Below are 17,613 nucleotides of genomic sequence, written 5' to 3' on the forward strand. Positions count from 1 at the left end.
ATATTACTGAAGGGCACTTTGGCTCTTGCAGTATCTTTTGCTGTAAAGATAATGGTTAGAATTAAATTTAAGGGGAAAAATAAATCAGAATAGGGCACAATGAAAAACAATTACAGTAATGAACTATTAGAACTGTTGACAAGAGAAAAGGTGAAGAATCAACCTTTGGATTCATCAAATCAAAGCTAAACACCTTTCCAGAAGAAACATTAGCAAGTCATTCTCTTCTCAGCTCACTGGTAAAATGGTAAAAATGAATAAAATGTAAAATATAGGATGAACTGCGATTGCCCATCTGCTTTTTAGTTTAGTTGCGTAAACTCTGAATTTTTACATCATACTAATTGGATTTTAAGTTATTGGTAGCTTTGTAATCCAAAACAAGACATCTAACTCCAATCAAAATTTAAGGGTCTGAAAAAGCCAAAAAGAGATACAGAAGAAAATAAAGTGCCTCAGCAGACATGTATAGAAGGAATATGATGACAGAAGAGCTCAAACCAAATTTTCATAAAGGAAAGGAAAACAGCAACAGATAAGCAACTAACAACATCCAAGTGTAATGTGTAATAAAAGCATAACACATCATTATTACCAATTAAAATCTCTCAAAGCAGAAAAAGCTTTCACCTTCCTGGTAAAGGCTTGAATTCAATTAATATTTCAAGAAAAAAAGTAAAGCCAGAATAACACTTTTATCAAAAGTTCAGAAGTCGCTGTCTCAAAATAGAATGAAGAAAAACTTCAATACATGTGCAAACAGTTAAGTCTTCTCTACCCCAACCTCTGACCTTAAAACATTTCATAGCAGGAGACAGACAGCCCTTAGTACGACTCATTCACTAAGAAGATGTAGAATGCTCAGTTTCTACCAAAACTATTTTAAACCATTTTTGCCTACTCCAACATAAAACATTGTTAAAAATTAATATTTTTAATCATGTAGAGGTCACGTTATATTGTTGTAAATTAAGGTAGTTTATTTTGGGAGAAAAAAATTAGAGGTGGGTAGTTAATTTTACTTTTACTGTAGTGAAAAAGTCCAACAGCACCTGTAATAATGAGATTATAATTTAAGGAATGACAGCTTCTCGCTTGTCTAATTTAGGAATCAGGACAACTCTGATCTAACAGACAATGTCAAATAGATAACTAATGAAATTATTAAAAAGCAAACCAGTAGCATTTATGTGAATACATTCACCCATTAATTTATTCTTTTATTCCTGACAGGTAAGCTCTCACTGTTTTATAACAGAAACACACAGAATGATAGGAAGTTACCACACAGAACTACGAAATATTTAAGTGCTATTTGTACAGAAGCATAATGAAGATGAACACCTCTCCCCAAACACAAGAAAAACACAGAAGCAATTTTCCTTTCCCATTCACTTCAAACAAGAAATAAAATAAATATATAAAATGTAGACAGTATTGCGAATTACATCCAATATGTCACCTGGTATTTCACTAAAAGTTTGGGAAACTTCAGCAAAGACTGCCACAATATCCTTTCACAGGCTTTTATGAGGCTTAGTGCCGTTACTGAATTTGTATAGCTCCTGAGGGCATGCAGTAACGTGAGTTTTCTGAAAAAATATGTAGCCTACTTTTAAACACAAAGCAAAGTCAACAAGGACAACAACAACCCTAACTTTTTGATGTTTTCAGTAGCGTATGCCTAAATTCAGACCCCCGAACCTGACAGAACATTTCAGGACCTTCTTTTGAAATACCATGATCTATCTCATCAGTAACTTTCCGGATTTTTTTCACCTACATATAGGAAAGATTGCGAATAGATGGCCATCTATCCTCCATGTCACACAAAGTACTAACACAAAAAGTACACAACAGAGAAATCTGTCCCTGCAATAAGGCAGCTAAAACCAATTAGCTCATGAAGAAGAAATTCTTCATCTATTATGCCTTAAAACTGCACTGAGATTGCTTGAGACCACACTCTCCAAACAGCATCAACCATGATAACTTAGCTGGCATCCACATCAGAATGTACTGTGGGAGCAGGTGGCCAAGAGCCCCGCTCCACTGCTTGACATCCTCTGCCAAAACACTATGAAACTGCCAATTTAGAAGTTACCTGTTCCTCAGCCCTTCTGCTTCTCGTGTCCTCAACAGCTGGAGCAAAAGTACTAACGTGACCCATGCATTTATCCTGTAAAGATCTTAGCGTCTTTCCACCTGTTCAATAAATGTTATTTGTAAAGACTAAAGTGAGAGGGGCAGCACCGTGGTACTGAACAGCTCCTGGCCCTTGCCCTCAGTAACGCCTCCGGATGGGAAACCCAAATAGTTTAGGAGCAGAATACATTTGTCCCTAACAATTAAGAAAGAAAAAGGGTACCGAAAAATATTTAAATCAATTCCTTTTAGGTCTCTGCACAGCAAATCACAGCACAAGATTTTACGTGAAGTTTGCTGTAAACAGACATCCACACCAACTCCCCGCAGAGGCATCAGAACTCAGACTTTATGAGCCTTAGTGCTTTAAGTTATGTTTAGGCAGTTCTTGCCTTTTTCCCAGCAGCGTATTAGCCGAAAAGGTTTTCCTTCCTAGAACCAGCCTGTGAATCCCATACAACATTCTTCTATCTCGCGTTCGTTACCCATACTGCTGTTTTTCAAACGTGCATGCCCAGAAAGTTTACTCCTAGCTTAAACTTAACGAGCGAGCAGGCAGCACTCCCAGACAGGCACAGCCCCCTGCCAAGGACAGGGCAGCACCCCAGGCCTAACTCCTGCGGGGACCACCAGCTGCCTCGCAGGCTGCCAGCGGCCCCGGAGCGGCAGCGGCCTGGCGGGGCGGCCTCCCCCGGGCCAGGGGGAACGACGCTGCCGAAGCCCTTCGGGAGCCCTCCCGACCCTCGGATGCGGGTCACTCACGGTCTCTGGAGAGGCTCCTCGGGGATGGCAGCCGGACCCTGCTGCTGCTGGAAGGAGCGCAGCGACTCGAAGGCCTTCATCAGCTTCTCCATGGTGGCCATGTCCGCTCCGCCCGCGCCGGCAACACCGACCCGCCACTCCTCCCCGCCCTCTCGCAAGCGCCCGGCGGCGCCCGCCCTCCTCTTGGTGGGCCCGACTCTCCTCCTTCTCCTCGCCCTCCTCCCGGACTCGCTCTCTCCCACTCGCCCGGCGCGCTGAAGCCAGCCGGAGCGCCGCTGCCAGCTCACGCCGCGCCGCCCGTCACTGCCGCAATGAATGAGGGAGACGCCGGAGGGGGCCGCGAGCACGCCCTGGCTGCCCCGCCGCCATCTTGAATCCGTCCCATCAGTCCCCACGCCACTGCCTCGTCCCCGCCCCCTCCCCGGGAGGCCCCGCCCACCGCGGAGCGGGGTCCCAGCCCCGGGCTCCGCCGCGCCGGAGGCACATGCGCGCACCACCCCCCACCCCCCCGCCCCGGCCTGGCGTCACGTGCGCCCTCGCGTACGCGCACACGACGGCACGCGGGCCCGCTAAAGCGGGGGGGGGGGGGGGGGAGGGAAAGCAGGGAGAGCGACAGGCTCTCTGCCCAATCAGAAAGAGGGCTCCACCCCTTCCCGGATGCCACGGTGCAGCTGGTCAGGCCGGCGCCAGCCCGCGAGGAGGCCCGAGGGCGCTCCCCGCCGCGGAGCGGGAAGGATGCGCTGGGTCCTAGAGCCCGCCGGCCGGCAGCACCGCGGCGCCTCCTGCGGGGGAAGGAGGCGGCCGCCCCCCGCGCAGGAGGCGAGCGGCCCCCCTGGCCCCGCAGCGAGGGCGCTGCCTGGTTTGTCTTCGCACGGGGAGGGGGGCTGCCCTCATCCGTGCGTGGCACAGGCCGTGCCAGCGCTCCCGCGCCCCGCAGGAGCAGAGAGTGCTGCCCCCAGCGCGCCGCGCCGAGCGGAGCCGCTGCCGCACCGCACCCGCGAGAGCCGCAGCACACGCTCCCTGCGCCCAGCGGGTACCCCCCGGGCGCCCCCGCTCGCGGTTCCAGCAAGCCGGCTCGGTGTACGGGGGCCTGCCAACGGTGCTGCCGGCATTCCGGCTTTTAGGCAGCACGTAGGAAAGCGGGAACACTTAAGAGAACAGGACACTTAACACTTGGCAACGCACCCGCTCGCCTCTCAGCGCTGCTCTTGCCGTCCAGGACTTGCTTTACCAGAGGATGCTTTTTGCACTCCTAAAGTGTGTATTAAATATACAGTATACAATAGAGACAGTACATAGATACTAAAATCGTTGGTTCTATGACTAAGTACTTAATTAAAATCGACAGTAGTGTGAACTTTCCCATTACAACCAGGCTGTAATGTATCTAGTTGCTGACACACATTTTAAATGATAACTGCTAAGAACTGGCAAGTGAACTTGTATCTCAAACACATAAAATCGGTTCCATCAATGGAAAGGGAGAGCAGCTGTTGGAACTTTTAAGCATGAAATTCCCAGTAATGACGTAATAGGCAACTTGGCTATTGCTAGCAGGAATGGACAGTCTTTGGATAAATCACGACATGAGCCACCATACTGATGACATTCTTGCCAAATGCTCAGTATAACAGCACTCTGCTGTTATTACCATTAGCTTTATTACCATGTTAAGAAGATAAACCCTTTTAGAACATTTCTCTGAAAGTAAACCTATCTACAGTACTGAAAGCAATTCAGCCTACAGCAAAACCCCTATTTCATTATAAACGTGTAACAAAATGTGAACTTCCAAGGTAAAAAGACTAATTTTCCCGATTATTTTACAGTAAAGCTTGCAGAGAGTTTTCTCTGGAACATCTGTTCGATCGTGAATATTTTATTTAGCAAATGATACATGAAAGAAGACAACAGCATAGCTGCAATGCTGCAATACACTATGCTGGAATTGCATGTGCCACTGCACCCTTTGAAGTAAATTTAAGCACATTGAAAAGAGTGTAAGCTCTTGTCAAAGATTAAACAAGCCACCAACTCAGTCTTTGCAAACCTGTTCTGAAGCTTCAGGTGAAAATTTGTGCCAGTCCCCTATGGGTTGCTGACTCACTGGCAGAAATGCCAAAGCAATGCCTGCCTCCTTGTTCTCCTCCTTTCCCAACTGTACCAGCAGTATCAGGCCTCTGGCTCATTAACCGTGAGCTGGGGTCTGGAAGACAACTCAGGATATCAGGTTTTTCTTTGGCAAGTACCTTATCAGTAGGTTCTCCCAGTTCAGATTTACTGATCCATGGTTTTGCATGTATCATGTCACTGATCCTGTTCAAATAGCAGCCCCACTAACACCTGCATTGGCAAAAATGAAGTGATGTAAAAGGGGCAAGGGGCAAGAAAAAGCAGGCAGCGTTATAGAGAACAACTGCTTTTGTAAAGCCATCGTTACCACAAAGAAAAACAAAGTCACAGTCTCAATGGAGTAATAGTGAATACCCAAAAAGTTATACGTAATTTAGTGGATGACAATTAATTCACCTTGACCTCAAAAAACCCAAATAAACAAACAAAACAAGAAGAAACATGCTTTTACCTTGTCTATAAGAAAGACATAAACATCATGAATGTGAACAAAGGCTACCTAGGCGTGGGTTAGCTCTTGATGTTTTTAAGAACAGGGTGGACAGGCGCATCAAGAGTTATTTTTTCCCCCATCCCAAAGTAATACTTAGGCCAGCATTTCTATGAACAATTCAGCAGGTAATTGGTACTACCGGAATAATCTAACAGACTTCATGACACTGCTGGCCCAATTTAGTTCAACATGCGCAAGATAATCTGCAATATGCCATAGCACAGTTATATCATTGTTAAAATCACTTAATTTGGAGCTGATTCGCATAGTAGTTGAGTGCTTAGCCCTTCAACTCATGTCATAAAATTACAGTGAAAAACTTTGCATAAACAGGGCAAAAAAAAGCAGCCTACTGTTGAAAAGTGTTTGCTATAAAAATCCACAAATCCAACTAATATCAAGGTATACATTTTCCCAAGGAGGGCAAAGTCTGGTTAGTATCCTTTGGCAAAAGTATAAAATTTAAAATGCATGATAAGGCTGATGACAAGTAGAGCTACAGATACTATTGACCAATCTTGCATTCACATTCATAGTGTTATCACAATAAATGTGGTAATGATAAACAGCCCATCCCAATAATTCTGTCTTTTCACACAGAAATTTATGCAGAATCACAATTTAGACCATGAGATAAGGTATCAACAGAGTAAATACAATGCAGCTAGGGCACTTTTTCCTGGATCTGACAATCTTACACTGGCAAAAAACTTTGAGCATGTAATATACGTTTTCCGCTTCAACAAATTCTGATTATTTTCTTTTTCAAATTTTTCTTTTATCTATTCTGCCTACTATGATAGACATGGGAAATAAATCACATTAGACAGTAATACAGGTGGCTGAGATATGTGGCAGTGTTTTGCTTTTATTTCAGGAATAACAATGCTAGAATATCCAGGAAAGCAGCTCATACAAGAACAGTTCAGTGGCTTGGAGATACCAAAACTAACACATCACATTTAGCCATCAGTTTTGCTATAACTGGAAAGAATTCTGGTGTTTTGGACACGTGGAACACGAAAAAAGTTACCTACATCTCATGTGCAAAACTTAAGTTACACCATAAGAACCATATGAAATAAAAAAATTGTACGTTCAGCAGAAGAGACATCATCATCATCGTCACCAAAATGAACCAGGCAGGTAATTCAAATCAAAGTAAACATAAATTTAGCTTAAAGATGCTTTCCACTCATCTTTTTATTTTAATTTATTTTTTTTTAGTACTTCCCAAAGAGAAGTATTTTCTGAAAATCTATATTAAAATGAAGGTGGTAATTCCAATGTTAAAATATAGTATAATACTAGTAAACCAAAGTAAAATAATATTACTTCTGTTGACTTATACTAGTAACTTGTAAACAAGTATTGTCCATTTGTACAAATGGTAATGACAAATTTCTTACATCAGTATTGTTTAAAAAAAAAACTGAAGTGCATTCTAAAAATGGATTTTTAATTGTTTTCAATAGCTTCTATCAATGATTTCTCAAATTAGACAGTTTTATTCTGAGATGGAGATAATTCTTTTATAATCAAAAAACTTCAGATCTGTTGTTTTAAGAATGATTCGTAAAAGAAAAACACATACAACACCCTCTATTAAAGGCCAAGATTTGTCCATACTGCTCTTTCTTATGGAAATACCACAGTTTTTTTCCTATTTACTATTATACAGTAATTATATTTAAGTGCTCATTTTTTCAACTGAGACTGTTTTGTTGTTATAATCCAGAAACATAACACCATCTCTATTTCAAACACTACACCTCCAGAGTTAAAAAAAAAAAAAAAATAAATAAAAGGCAGCTGATTATTTTCTTTATAGAAAGAGAACAACCTTGAGGCATGAAGATTCTACTGTGTTGGTCACAACATTCAAAAGCCTTAAGCAGGCTAATAAGATACTGGAACATTGTTTCACAGTTTCTGAATTTTGAGCTAAATGTATATACTCATGAGGTATGCACAAGCAGACATTAAAGACTTAATATACACAAATGCTTGGGAAACACAAGCCACAGAAAAGGAGGGCTGATCTCATGCAAGTAATTTCATGGAGTTCCATAGATTTTTCAAAATCTTATGCTAGTAGAACAAGGCAGTTGGGCTGTTGGACTGTCTCACTGCTATTAAACACATGGATTTAGAATCTGAATTCACGGAGGTACAGTAAAGTCATACTGAATGATAAGAATTTACCTTGGCTTTTTTTTTTTTTTTTTTTAGAAAAACAGCTTCATGGAAATAAAAGGCTGTATAATCAGCAAACACAATCGGCTGCCTTCCCTCTTCTTTGTCTCAGTTGTGTCCTACAAAAATCAAGAGCAAACTTTACATTAAATTTATCACACCACGATATTTTGCTTTCAGCTGTTCTCCGCTCTCCCAACCCCTTTCCCACTTTCAAAATACATCTCCAAGCTACTAATATTCCAGTAAAGACATTTAACCAATGTTGGTTGTATTAGATTAAATACCGTAACATCTTAATCTCAGTGTACCATATAAGGAAAGTTACCCTGATCCTTCCAGTTGCTTCTCTGTCTTAATTCATTAGCGGATTCACATTAGATAATACGTAGTCATTATTATGTGGTTGTATTTCTAGCCCAAAGGGACAAATATATAGTAGAAAAATGCCATCTTCAGCCTATTGGGAAAAAAAAACACCCAACCAACCAACCCCCCAAAAGCAACAGATTTTAGGTCCTAATCTTGCAAACATGGTTACTCAAACACAATTCAATAGTATTAATCAGAATGTAGAAAAGACTTGTGAAATGAAACTAAATAAAGCTTCATAAAAACGTACAAACCCTCCACTTTTTGCATGGTTGGTGGTTCCTGCCCAAAGAAAAAGATGTATAAATAACCATTCTTAGGAACAACTTCCCTTTTCATCTAGCCTTTTTTCTTTACGGATCCCTGGAGAATAAGTATTAAAGTCTCAGCAGTCCAAAACGGAGGAGCCGATCTTAACATGAAGAAATAAAAAATAAAAAATAAAAAATAAAAAAGATCCCTCCCCTTCCAATATGGAAAGAAAATTTGAAATGATAAAACAGACTTTCAGGTCCTTTTATTTGTCAAAGCCAATTCCTGAATTTTCTTCATAAAAATTCCTTAGCTTGTGTCCATGGTATTCTTGCCCAAATGTCAAGTTAATCTAAGCAGACATTAAATCCAGACTGTCACCCTGTATGTCTAGTGTTAATACAGTCAACTTTGCCTCAGAACAGCAAACCTAAGATCTTAAAAAATTAAAACTCCTTAATCAGAGAAAGACAATGACTTCTCCAACCAGGTAGGTATTTATACAACTCTTTTGTTACTTCTCTGTTTCTCCATTCCCATCTGTTTAGAGTCCTTCTGTTATTACGGTACATAATGAAGAAGGTCAGGTCAGCCTATGCCAGCTCATAGTCTCACATGTAAATGGGTTCCAGCCAACACCCTTATTTCAGGTATTTCTCTTTCTGTAAAGCCTCCCATCCCTTCACTATTGCATCAGACTATCTGTCAGTAATTAATTCAAACTCCCTCTCCCTCGGCCAATTTCTCCCTTTGTACTTTCAGTGGCAGTCATCTTGCTGTCCTCTGGGCTGTTCTAGACATCAGGAAGTATGCACTGAAAACACAGGAGAAGGGTCTCATTCCTCATTTCTGTGGCACAGCAGCCAAGAGGAACACTTTCAGATAGACACCAGCTCTGCCCTGGTAGAATTTAAGGTTCTTCCAGTGGGTCTGTGGATGACAAGCAGAAACCTATTTGAGGTAGAGGGATATTCAGTTGCTCCCTGTGTATAATAATTGTGTGGTCCGGTTGGTGCCCTGGAGATCTAAGAGGGAAAAAAAAACCCACGCATGCTCAGTGGAGACAAATCTTCAGGATACAGAAAAGAATGTGTAACAAAAGTCAGGTCTCCAAGTCTCCAAGAGCATTCCATTATATATCAAGTCCATAACTTAGATTTTAAAAACAGAAGAGGTTCTTAATGAAATGAGTTCCCTAAATTCATTCTCATACTCAGATTAATAGTTTTACCAGAAACTTTACAAAATAAAATGAAAGCCTAGCATACTTTGGGTCCAGAAGAATGGAAGTCTGACAAGCTTTCAGGAAGCTGGAAACAGTTTTACTAACAAACGTCAGGTAATTGTAACTAAAACTTCAATACCAGCTCCACATCTGCGTTAAGCAATCGTTAAAGGCAGGTTTTAATGTTTAACTTTTTAAAAGCTATAAGGAAATATTATTTACATAATTAAATTTGATACTTAATACAACCTTATTCTTCTCTCAGTGGCAGTGACAGCTGTCAACCCTACAATATGCAATATTGCAACATAACAAGCAGAGAGGAGGTTAGTAAAAAGAGTCCATGCTTTGTTTTTGAACCCACTATAAAACTGTAATATCCTACATGGAACTGTAAACAATTTCATTTACAGAAAAAAAAAAAGAAAAAAAAAAGATGTCCCCACAGGTATAAAGAAATCCTTTTAGTAAAGACAAAAAAGTACTCAAAATAGTTACAAAATTTTTGGCACAGCTGTACTTGCATGGTCCATGCCAAGAAACCGTACAGAGACGATGTGTAAGATGGGTAGAAAAGAGAAGAATGGGGTAATACAGTTTGTTACAGCATTAAGATAAATGTTCAGAATTCTCTGTATAAAGAAGAATAGAAAGACATTCTACAGAGCCAGACAGTAAAGAGCAACTCATAATAGCTGTCCACAGTGCACTGAATTCCTTTTTCCTTAGCAGTTGCTCAAGAGATACATTAGGTAAAAGCACTCCCATGCTGCCAGATAACACCAGAATTATGAAATTTATCACTACAGCAATTTTACTGTTAAGAAAACTGCTAATAAAGATCCTAATGAACAAGTAGAATTTTACTAGAAGCATACAAAATCAAGTTACATTGATGCAATAGATATTATCTCTGTGCTTTAAAATCCTTTTAGTATGTCTAGATTTATTCCACTGGGGAAAAAAAAACAACCGACAAAAACCCAAGAGAAATCAAATACATACAGAAACACACTCACTCAAATGGCACTCATTGCTTTTTGTACAGTTAAGCTTTAGTGAAAATATACATCTTAAAACAAATGAAGTACAAATGTACAAAAATCCTTGAACTCAGATAAAAAATATATATAATACACTTTGCTACAGAGATATAAAACATTTAAAGTTTTCTCATCCTTTCTGATGAGAGTAAAATGATTTAAAGTCTGGAGGACTCCTGCTCATCATCACTGCAATCAGATTTAAAGCAGACCTGCAAGAGAAGACAAAGGGACAACTCAGCTGCAGAACCAACATTGTTGTTGGTTTGTGCATTTTGTGGGGTGCAGAAAGGCTGGGGGGTGGGCGGGTGGAGAAGTGACTTTTTCCAGCACATTTTACTCCATACTACCTAAATGCTTTGGAAATACCAAAGGAAACCACAACCCAACCCCAAATCTCAAGTCAATAAAGTTTCATTTAACCTTAAGTTCTTTCCTTCTTTTATTCCTTCTTTTAACTTCACAGGACAGTTAACCGCAGTCTTATTACTTCAAAACCAACTGAAGACTCTCAAGCCATATTAAATTTTTTAGGACTCTTTCTCAATACATAGAACCATATCTTGGGTCAGTATGAACTCTACTGATTCAGCTGGAAAAGACTACAGTAAGACACAAACTTTAACTAGTGAGATTATTAGTCCACTTAAGCACTCCTATTCTATTACTGTAAGTGGGGAAAAGTGAATTTGAAAAGGTGAACTAAAAGTGACAGTAGCATTACGCATTCCATTAGCATTGCACTGTTTTAGAGAGGTGAATTACTAGCTGACGACAAAAAAATCATTATGCAATTTTAATACATGGCTCTGTGTGGCTACTTAATGGTATTCTAGCGATTTTAAAATTCCATTTCTGCTTGAAAGCAAAAGTAAATTCCACAGAAGTACTCTCCACTTGAATATGCTTATACTTCTCAAGGTAATTCCACTCTTAAGTGCATGCATTCTGAGCAAGCAGAATAGTGTACGACAGCTTTAACTGAAAACCTTTACAAATAGCCCATTTCTCATGATGTATAAACAAGCACAATATGCCACCTGTCTTTTAGGTGGTAAATCCTCAATTCACATTACTCTTTAGAAAACATTTAGAGGTGAATTACGTCTTTAAGAAAAGGCTGTGTATTATCAGCTATGTAAACATTTACTACGTCGTTGTTTTGGCAAAGGCATTAAACTACCCAAGAGATTTTAACATTTGTTTCATGGCATTTCTTCACACTCATTCATTTAGGGAATATTTTTACTTATTTGCTTAATATACTAGAATGATTCATTGGGATCCCAGCTTTCTAAAGGAGTCATAGGAGTTGCACTGCTCCACCACACTCACAGGAAAGAAGACAGGATGCTGAGGGAGGAAATCCTCCTGGAGTTACAGTTTCAGTTTCTGAAATGCAGTGCAGGGGCAAAGCCGTAATAAATGACATTTCATTAGTTTCAGTACTCAGCTAACAACTTACTTTTCCCATCACAAAGTAATATAAAAAAATTGAATGGATGTTAAGGTCTTACTGGTAATTTTCTTATTAAAGAGAAGAAATACCCTTACCTCTCCGCTAAAAAGTCTGTGGAAGAAGCCTCTCTTTGGTTTAGGAGACCTCTCTCTGTCTGGTGACACAGTACCATCGGTTTCGTATGCATTGATATCTTCAAAGCATCCCGTTTCAATCATCTTTGAAACATATGAAATATAAATGAAATATCCACACAAGCCTCTCAAACAAGTTCCACACATTATCTATTTATTCTGCTGGGTACTCCTAACGAGTTACAAATTTGTCACCTAAATGACATGATTCTCAGAGCTCCATGAAGGAAGGCACAAAGTCTACAGTAACTCTTCTTGTGCCCCCAACAAACTAAAGAATAACAATAAGAGCACTATCATGCAGCTAAATACTCAGCTGCTTCCTTACTTGGGTAAAGCATTTCTTCCTGCCCATGATGCAATAAGCAGAAAATTTTAGAACCAGAAATTGATTTCCCTTTCAACTATTCTACTCATTTCAGAGCAGTCTAGCCTAACAAACTTAGTATCTCTATATCCTGGACTGAACGTAATTAATAAACATGACTTTGAGTAGGAGAAATTATTATTTTATACAGAATACTAGTACCTGTGTAATACTGCGGGGATACTTTTTACGAAGGGGATGACTTGTTCTCTTGGAGAATAAGCAGCTGACCACAGTAATTTAAACATCATTCTGGTGTTTTGGGCAACCATTTATCAAAACACAACTAACAAATACCATAATTAGAAATAAGGCAATGAGATAGAGAAGGTAATAGTTCATTTAAAAAACAAAAAAACCCCACGATATGATGAAGAGCGGTCTCTGGAGAGAAGCAAGGAATTATAAAATAATCTGGTTTGTGTACACAGAAAACAAAAGAATTAGAACCACAATTAATGGGTACAGAAAGGACAGCAGAAAGAGTAAATGCCAAAATGTAACAAACAGGCATGGTCAGAAGGGGGAGAGTGGCTAAAGCTCACATGCAGTTGGCACCCATCAGTGAGTGCCGCATCTATCATAATGGGCATGCAACCAAATGAGTATACCTTGTAGAGGGAGAGAGGGCATAAAGAGGAATAAGAAGAAATACAATCTGCTTTTGTTGTAAACCATGACATTACGTAAATTATGGGAGGGGAGGAGGAATTCTTAAGAGACTGAGAGCAAAGATGTGAGGGAAAGCTCTGTAACATGAATTAAAAGAAAATAAGTACAAATTAAAATGAAGTCTGCACAGTTTTTCCTTCAAGAGAAGGAACTACTATCCCCAGAATTCGACAACTACCTTCGACTTCACCCTCTATGTGGTGTTAGTTATTAAGCTGCAGTGCATTTTTTAATGACTGGATCATATTCTGAAGTTCAGAATTACAACATAGCATAGGAGATATTTATTTCCCCAATAGCCTCGGGTTCATTGCTTCTTAGTGAAGACTTTTTGTGTCAAATGACGTCTTTCAAATCTCCTTCTTAATGTAATGAGAAAAAAAATGCAAAAAGGAAACAAAAGGGAATGTAATTTTTTCTCCAACTTGTTCAGAAATTGCTCATCTTTTGTGCTCAAGCTTTAAATAAAGTAAAAGAAATCATACTGGGAAAGAAACTACACTAGTAGAATTCAGGACAGTATTAATTTCAGAAAGTTATGAACACCTTACAGGAGGAATGCATTCATAAGAAAAAATGCAATTTAAAATAATTATTAGTGAGTGCTCTTCCTGAAATAATAAAGCAGCTTTGAATTTCCTAAAGAGACTGAACTGCAAGCAGAGGTAGCAAAATTCTAGTATTCTATGCAGAATGAGAAAAAATACTCATTCACTAGGCAAATGAAAAAGTTTTAAGAGAAAAGTCTGACTCAACTGATACTGAACTGTTTTGAAACCTTAGGAAAGGTAAACCTGCAGTTCTGTATTACTATGTCATCTGGACACTCTGTTGATATACAGGCATGATACACAAAGAGTTTGTGTTGCACTTATTTGCTTTTGAATACTTTGAATAGTATTCCATCCTTCTCCTATGAACAGCAACATTGAATAACGTATCATAGAAGAACAAGGAAAATGGGGTCATACTGTTCTGTATGCTCTATCTATGACTACAAGATGCCAGATTCTATTTATGCAAATTTACCATAAAATTAAATTTTTAGCAAGTTGTTTATGTTTAGTGAAAAACTTTTTTTTTTAAGTTTCTTTGCAGAGAAGTCTAAAGCAGAAAATTCGTCTCACAGGGAAAGTTATATACTAAAATTATATCCCTCATTACATCTTCTATATTGTTGTGCTAAAGAAAACAGTCTTTAATGAAACATACAATACCTCGTTTTGCCAAGGGATTGAGACACAACCTGTAACAAATTTGGAATAGAAGTCATCATCTGTAGTATCCAGGTTCACTCCTTTTACTGTTGAGAACTGCTCTATGTCCAGGACATCCTTACAATATACGGCACGTGGCTGCAGTACAATACAAGATTGCTTCATTAAGGTTTTGCATTTTGGATTTGGGTTTTTATTTTTATTTTCCTAGATGATCAAAAGGGGAGTGAAATGCCTGCAATTTGTATTTCATGTTGCTGATCACCAAATTACACTATGCTACAAAACAGAAATGTAAAAACTTAAAAGACTCTTCATAAGGCACTTGACCATTCCATCCACCCTGCAACTAACAGAAAAGAAATATCATAACCAGAAACAGCATGCAACTTCATCTGGAGTTCTCAACAGTTGTCATAATTCACACTTTCTTCTGTCACCCTCCTTTCAACTCCAGAGTCATTTCTACAAAGCTAATCCTTATATGTTCAGCATCTGAGCCATGGAAGTAAACTTCTAAGGACTAAGAAATAAGCTACAAAGCTACCTCTGAAATTATTTTGCGATCTCAGATGAAATGCCACAAAGGAACTAGTTATCAATAGGAATGATGGCATTCTCCTGCCATGTTCACATGATCACTGATTTAGAATTATGACAGTTCTTGCCTTTTTAGATACTAATCAAATCTGTCTCACCTACTTACATCTGGCAAGAATGGAGGTTCTAACATGTTAGCTTCCAGCCTCTTGAAGTTAATGTTCTTGAAAATAGGATGTTGCTTTACAGTAGCAGCTCCATCTCCAGAGCAACCCAGTCGTTCACCTGGATTTTTAGCAAGTAACTGCAATGATATGGGAAAAAAGGCTGATCCAGTGATATAATCCGACAATTAAAAAACCCCACAAATCTATATATATTTTGTCTTTCAATAAGTTTATTTTATTTCTTGGCTTTTCATAAGATGAAATTTATCTTGGTATTAAAATGAACTGAAAACCCAAACTACATTATTTCTGGGAGCAAAAAGATTTTCGGTAGACAAAAGAAACCCTGAAAGCAGACAATTCCCAAAGTTATATGAAAATATTTTAATTGATGCCATTGCTGAATATATTTTACAGTACAGACTTTGCAGTAGACTACTTTCAGGAAATACAGACTTGGGTTTTTTTCCAATGGGCTTAAGTACCACACATATTTTGCATAAGGTAGTAAAGAACACTTTTGAAGCTTTCTGCATAGATGTGCCTCTTATTAAATTTAAGATTATGCAAGGTAAAAAAAAAAAACTGTTGTCTCATATAGACTCCTTTAGGTAAGGAAACTAGTATACTACTCTGCCACTTCTATCCATGCAGCACCAAAGTTGAGCATGCTATTATACTCTGTCTATAATTGCATGTGGTCTAAGGAGTACTGGACTTTTTCATTCAGGTGATGAAAAATCAGTTTATGCAGCCTTCCTTCATCTTGAAAAAAGTTCTGAATTCTCAAAGTTTGATAACTGAACAATTCATGGTCAACAACTGAACCAAAGATTTAAAAAACTCCAGCTTTGTAAAATTTGCAATAGAAGATGTTAAAATAAAGTAGTTCGTCTTTTAAAAAAAAGATTAGAATTTTAATTTTCAAACCTCTACGTCTCTTCACCCACCATCCTGCAGATGGATTTTGCCTCCTCTGAGAACTTGTCTGAATACGTTTCCTGGTCTTCCTTTACTCTCCGGTCAATCTCGTCCCGTTTGACCCTTTCCTTATGCTTCCTGAATGGAGACTGTCCTTCAATCATTTCATAGATCAAGCACCCAAGACCCCACCAATCCGGGCTGAATGTATACTTTTCGTTTTTGAGCACTTCTGGAGCTACAAAACAAAAAAACCCAACCAACAACCTCGTAACAATTCACTTTAAATTGACTAGTTAAATATTGGAAAACTCTCAGGTACTCTTTTGTCTCTGTGCAGAGATCCTTGCACAACTCCCCTGTGCTCTGAAGAAACATTAGTTTCTACAGCAGGGATTCTGTTTATATCCAATAGAAGCACTTTAACACTGAGGTTCTTTAATACTTAAGATCAGTATTGTTTACAGACCCAGAATGAAGTTTTTCCACAGCGTGGAAAGAAATGTGTTGGCACAGTAATTTATCTGCTTACCAGTGACCCTAAATCTCTTTGAACCTTATAAAGGTAGGTGCTTTCTTAAAGTTCTACCTAAACCTAGAATTTCCAGAGTTAAGTTTTCAAGTTTATCAGTAGGCTTATAATTGACTATTAACACCTACTACTGCATAATGTAACCTTTCTTCCCATAAATTGTCTAGCAACTAATCCAGGCCAAATATAGTTCTTTGGAGAAGTCATTCATATATGCACAGAAGAAAATTTTCTAGTAAAATGTAACTAGTAAAGGATATTTTACATACCCATGTAACCAACAGTCCCAACCCGTCCTCGGACTGTTTCTCCTTCTGGAATCTGCACAGCTAATCCAAGATCAGAAATTCTGATGTGTCCTATTTATGTTAAAATAAATTATACATAGTCAGCAAATAATAAAGTATCATCACATTTAAAACAAAAAAAATCTGTAGCATAACTCATGAAACCACCACCCCAAAACATCAAAACATTCATATACTCATAAGACTAGGTTTATGAACTTAACTAGAAAGGAGTGACTTATTATTCAACTCTTCCTTAAATACGTCAAGGAAGAGAGGCACAGACCTAACTGATTTCCTGAAGGTCATACAAAAAAAATTGCTGTTAAAGTACTCTAATCCCTAGCTTTGGTATAGGATGCTACTCTAGGAAGAACAGAAATGATGACTGCTCATTTCAAATTCTGTATCTATGCATCAGTTTTATTTTTCTATTCTGTATTCCCACCACAAACACTTAGCTTTCTGACTTCCTAACATAACGTCAGGGCTTACTCCATTTATTCCAAATATGAGAAGGCAGCAGCCTGTACTGGGACACAAGGTTTTCCTCTAACAAAGTATCCTAATAATGCTAAGCACCAGTAATTTGAATGGCTATCCCAACTCCCACCCCAAAAGAAACGCAGCTTAGCCATAACCTACTTAGAATTAATCATACTGTAATATGTCAGTTCAATATTAGGATTTTTCCGT

The 17,613-nt window shown here is 39.0% G+C and overlaps 2 protein-coding genes across 6 annotated transcripts in view; both read right to left on the reverse strand.

The window, feature by feature from the left end:
- HTT (huntingtin) overlaps positions 1 to 3,285 on the reverse strand; it is an 87,672-nt gene extending 84,387 nt beyond the window's left edge. For all 4 annotated transcript variants that reach the window (XM_056339133.1, XM_056339123.1, XM_056339142.1 and 1 more), the window contains exon 1: positions 2,908 to 3,285. In XM_056339133.1, the coding sequence (XP_056195108.1) occupies positions 2,908 to 3,008 (101 nt within the window). In that variant the 5' untranslated portion in view covers positions 3,009 to 3,285. The remainder of the gene's footprint in view (positions 1 to 2,907) is intronic.
- A 3,081-nt stretch (positions 3,286 to 6,366) lies between these two features.
- GRK4 (G protein-coupled receptor kinase 4) overlaps positions 6,367 to 17,613 on the reverse strand; it is a 42,667-nt gene continuing 31,420 nt past the window's right edge. The window contains exons 11-16 of one of the 2 annotated variants that reach the window (XM_056339193.1): positions 16,900 to 16,989; positions 16,128 to 16,336; positions 15,177 to 15,314; positions 14,471 to 14,608; positions 12,176 to 12,298; positions 6,367 to 10,833 (exon numbers count right to left, since the gene is read on the reverse strand). In XM_056339193.1, coding sequence (XP_056195168.1) covers positions 10,780 to 10,833; positions 12,176 to 12,298; positions 14,471 to 14,608; positions 15,177 to 15,314; positions 16,128 to 16,336; positions 16,900 to 16,989 — 752 coding nt within the window. In that variant the 3' untranslated portion in view covers positions 6,367 to 10,779. Of the gene's footprint in view, positions 10,834 to 12,175; positions 12,299 to 14,470; positions 14,609 to 15,168; positions 15,315 to 16,127; positions 16,337 to 16,899; positions 16,990 to 17,613 lie in introns of those variants that run through there. The other variant, XR_008821934.1, reaches the window with a different exon arrangement.

Source organism: Falco biarmicus, chromosome 1, assembly GCF_023638135.1.
Source record: "Falco biarmicus isolate bFalBia1 chromosome 1, bFalBia1.pri, whole genome shotgun sequence".
Classification (NCBI taxonomy): Eukaryota; Metazoa; Chordata; class Aves; order Falconiformes; family Falconidae; genus Falco; species Falco biarmicus.